General features: G+C 46.2%; 1 protein-coding gene across 1 annotated transcript in view; it reads left to right on the top strand.

Moving 5' to 3' along the window:
* The first annotated feature begins 2,424 nt into the window (after positions 1 to 2,424).
* LOC106809820 (paired box protein Pax-6-like) overlaps positions 2,425 to 5,088 on the top strand; it is a 36,961-nt gene continuing 34,297 nt past the window's right edge. Inside the window, exon 1 of the mRNA XM_014813030.1 lies at positions 2,425 to 2,462. Within this exon, the coding sequence (XP_014668516.1) occupies positions 2,425 to 2,462 (38 nt within the window). The remainder of the gene's footprint in view (positions 2,463 to 5,088) is intronic.

Here is a 5,088-nt window from a genome sequence, read left to right as displayed (position 1 = left end):
TCATGAGAGTGAGAATAAACACTAAAAACCGCTGAAAACAACTCGCAATGATCGCTTTAAGGGGTGGACACACTAGGCGATTTTTCATGCGATCGAGCCGGCCGACGGAGCCGGCCTGCTCGATCGCATGAAAAATCGCGTAGTGTGTCCAGTGAGTCGCGGTCGATTTTCGAGTCGGCCGGCCGAGTCGCCCGATTCAAACATGTTTGATAATTATTTGAGCCGGCCGGCTGCAATCGCCTAGTGTCGCCGACTGCGATTGAGTCGGCCGATTGTACAATTCATCAGCCAATCAGCGTGCTGAAAATCCACAGTGTACACTACGCGACTGAGTCAGGCCCATATAGTGATACATATACTATATAGTGATACATATACCATATAGTGATACATATACTATATAGTGATACATATACCATATAGTGATACATATACCATATAGTGATACATATACCATATAGTTATACATATACCATAATTATAGTGATACATATACCATATAGTGATACACATACCATATAGTGATACATATACCATATAGCGACACATCTACCATATAGTGATACATATACCACATAGTAATACATATACCATATAGTGATACATATACCACATAGTAATACATATACCATATAGTGATACATATACCACGCGGGAATACGGGTGCGTGCATCCCATGAACAGTATGACGATATAAGACAGCTATTACCGCAGATAATGATGATACCGTGACAATATACGATACGATGACAATATATAGCCGCAGCTACCTTCCTTCGCGTCCACAACATGCGGGATGTTTAACTAAGCCCAGATTACGGCTCACTCGTGGCATTGCGATAGAATACAACGCTGTCACGCTCCGGTACATCGTGCTGCAGGATATAGGCGATACTACAGATGGCGGTGACTCCTGTGACCGCAGAGTTCCTCCCTCCTTGACAGACTCCCGCCATCTGACGGCATCTCCCAACACATGTCGTGCGGTTATGTACCTGGCCAGGCCAGCGTGGGCTTACACACGTGACACGTCACTCACACGTGACTGTGCATCTGTTCGCAACGCGGCGATTCCTTAACGCGGCCATCTGTAGCTAGCATGCGTCTAAGCTAAAGCTGATAACCTTCACGCCAGTAGTATCAAGACACTAAAGCTGTGGACACACTACGCGATTTTTCATGCGATCGAGCCGGCCGGCTCAGTCGGGCGACTCTGTAGACACCCTACGCGACTGATTCGGGCGACTCTGCGGATTTTCAGCACGCTGATTGGCTGATGAATTGTACAATCGGCCGGCTCAATCGCAGACCCGGGCACACTAGGCGATTGCAGCCGGCCGGCTCAAATAATTATCAAACATGTTTGAATCGGGCGACTCGGCCGGCCGACTCGAAAATCTATGCGACTCACTGGACACACTACGCGATTTTTCATGCGATCGAGCCGGCCGGCTCGGTCGGCCGGCTCGATCGCATGAAAAATCGCCTAGTGTGTCCACCCCTTTAACCAAACAATTTACCAACGTCGCATTTAGTACATGCATTTGTATGCACATTGCTTGATTGTATGCATTTGTATTAGAACATGCATTTGTATTACGCTGCGTATGTATTGCACATATATATATATACCACAAGGCACAAAAATTGTTATAAACTGCTTTAAAGTAAAATACTGGGATAGAAATTACGTAGATAAAGTATAGAATCACAGGTTATGGCGTGTTTCCCTGTCTATACTTAAATATCCGCATAACTGTTATCCGGCCCATGGCTGTAGACCTACCTGTCTATTCCTGTGATTAAATAGAATATATTAAAAATATAGAAATACAGGCGCATGATTGTGTTCGATTATTGCAAAATGACGATGTATGTGTGATCTATTGGCAATTTTCTGTGCTGAATGAATATAGGTAGCCCGTTTGCGCGATTGGCGGCTTTCCGGATCTGGATTCCAGGAGAATGGAATGCGCTATTGATTAAATCTATAGCCGGATCTACACGATATATAGGAACAGCTTTCCAAGCGTTACACAATTAGCAAATTAACAGTTAACGATTAACAAATTTTACGTTCGTTTATTGGTCGAACAGACACCGATATAGGACAATATTGACCTCCTAAAAATATATTAACTATAAAATAACGTAATATTTTTCGGCCTCTGTGCATGACTGGCTCCATGCAATAATTGCGATGGCAAATCGTTAATACTTAGGCCCACTTAGCGGTGTACATATTGGAGCTGTTTGTGCCGATATGAGCTTGCGGATACACGGACATTCTCTCTAAATATTGACAACGCATACACATTCCGACAGCAACAATAAAGATCGCTCATGCTGAATGCCCATCTCTGTTTTCGTGCCGGAGAAGGAAATCTTGCTCACTGTCGGGGCGGAGCCACGCTGCTGGTGACCATGGCTGCGACGATGATGATGACGATCCGGGCGGACAGGTGTGTCTTTGGCGGCAGCTTGCTCAGATGACCGGCTAATGTTGGAGTAATTAGGCGCGACTAGCGGGCGTATTGTCGGCGATCTGTGACGAGCAGCAGAGATAGCGCCGCTGTCGGGAGGCCAGCGACGTATTATTCCCAGCGATTCGCACAGGACGCCGACTACGCGAACAGCGCCCCCTATTAACAACCTACTCACGCTGCTAATCGGAAATATCAAAACACGATTAGACGGCTAATGGACGCTTACAGCACGCTTATAGATTGATTAATGCGCGATAGCGGACATCAGTTGATTAATTCGCTCCACGCGAATTTAATTTTCCGACGGCATTTTTTTAGGAATGGTTTGATGAATTTCGTGGTAAAGGTAGGTCATTGAGTAAATGAACCGCGATTAACGATTCATTGGACAACTTGAATTGAATCTATATGCAGTTCCGTTTATTCCAGTTCATGAAATCTAACCAAGCAAACTAACATTAGTATATTATGAACAATGTTAGACGGTTCTTGCATTCTCCCGTCGGTTTTAGTTACGTTTCCCCTCCGGTTCAAGTCGGTTTTACACTTTTAATGGGATTAACTAGAATGATTTCAACCCTTCTTTAACTCGTCGTCTCGCAAGAATCTTTGGTGTAGACTGTATTTTCAGTTGTTTAGTTTAGCTGAATCATTGAGGGACCCCGCGTACACGTATGCGTATGCGCGTGTGCGCCCGTATGAGTGCGTGCGTCTGTATGTGGGCACGTACGTTAGTGTACGTGCGCGTGCGCGTGTGCGTACGCCCGTGTGCGCTAGTACGTTAGCATGTGCTGTGTGGGTGCGTGTGCGTGTTTGTTCGTGCACGTGTGCGTGCACCAGTGTTCGCTAATACGTGAGTGTGTGCTGTGCGGGTTCGTGTGTGTGTGTTCGTGTGCGTGTGAGCGCGTATGTGCGTGTGGGCGCATGTACGTATAAGCGTGTGCGCGCTTGTGTGTGCGTGCGCTTGTCAGTATGTCAGTAGAAAATTTACCCTTAATTAAATAGCATCCTTTAAATCCCTTTTATGTGAATGGAGTGAGTAAAGCTGACCACCAGGACGCCGCGCTGAACGATACGATGTGATAGGTGAACGATGTAATACCCCCGTTCAGGCTACCGAGTTAACGTTAAGTACTGCTCAACGCTCCGCTAAACCTTCCATCAACGATGATACACTTGTCACTTTCCTTCATCACCCACCCCTCCCCCTTCATCACCCACCCACTCCCCCTTCATCACCCACCCCTCCCCCTTCTCTCCGCTGATCCACACCGCCAGCCGACCGCATGAATTCTGCGTGGAACCCACGGGCGAACCAACCGCGTGGTGAGAATAAGAGGATTTACGGAGATTCTTCGTCGGCTGAGCCGCGAGCTAATGTGATTAAAACGCCGCGTATTGGTGCAACAGCAGCAGGCGACCCGCCGGGAGTGAGGCTGAGACGGACGCGTAAGACGCGCGCCGGCATCCTAGACCAGTCACGTCTAAGACACGCGCCCGTCTAGAGCTGACACCGCCTCTGCCATACGTCTGTAAGAAAACGCTGCGGGCACGGAGACTACGTGCTGCGGCCAGTCTCCACTAAGCACATTTTAAACGCACGCGCGCGTGTGCCATTATCAGCGTGAATGCTTTAGTTAATCATAGCTTTCGCTAGCATTCTATTAGGGGCTATTCTGTAAACACTACATTAGGATAAGAGTGGGAGATCTTCGAACATCAAAAAAGTAAATACTCCCAATTATTATTTGTCCTGGCAAACAATGAGTGTGTAGATAGATAGATAGATAGATAGATAGATAGATAGATAGATAGATAGATAGATAGATAGATAGATAGATAGATAGATAGATAGATAGATAGATAGATAGAACACGACCGACAATACAAAACCACACACAACCAAACACACACACACATACGATACAGACACACCCACACACACACACACAACAACACACAAACCACACACGCACATAACACACACACACCACACCCACAACACAGCACACAGCACACCAAACCACACACGCACATAAACACACACATCACCACACAGCACACAACACACACATAATAATGACAGACACACACACAACACACACACACAACCGACCCAAACCACCAAACACACACCACACCCACACACACCCAACACACACACCACACACCACACCACACATATACGTGTTATATGGTTGTTCTAAGCAACCTTTTATGTGCATTGATCCGTAGCAGGCGCAAGAGTCGTCCCAGGTGTGTCTCTTCGCTATCACCTGCAGAACCTATACCGATAGTTAAAAAACAGGTATTGGATTACACCAAACGAGATCGTTGTTTTTAGAGCTATAGGCTAAAACGCACTTTAAAAACACGCAATTGAAACTGATGGCGTATCGTACAATAATCTCTGATATAGGTCACGGGTGCGAGAAACTGTGGGCTATGTTCAATGTCAACGGAGGTCACGCAGTGTAAACGTTAAAGCTTAGCGAAAAAAAAAAAAACTCACGTCGCAAGAACTAGCGTATAGGGCAGTTAATTTATTGGAGTAGAAAAACGTAGATGGCAGAATAATTGATTCGAGTAGCGATGCTTCCGC

The sequence above is a fragment of the Priapulus caudatus genome, unplaced genomic scaffold (genome assembly GCF_000485595.1).
Source record: "Priapulus caudatus unplaced genomic scaffold, Priapulus_caudatus-5.0.1 Scaffold387, whole genome shotgun sequence".
NCBI classification, from domain to species: domain Eukaryota; kingdom Metazoa; phylum Priapulida; class Priapulimorpha; order Priapulimorphida; family Priapulidae; genus Priapulus; species Priapulus caudatus.
The sequence above is the reverse complement of the archived record's forward strand: the minus strand, read 5'-3'. Positions and strand labels throughout refer to the sequence as shown.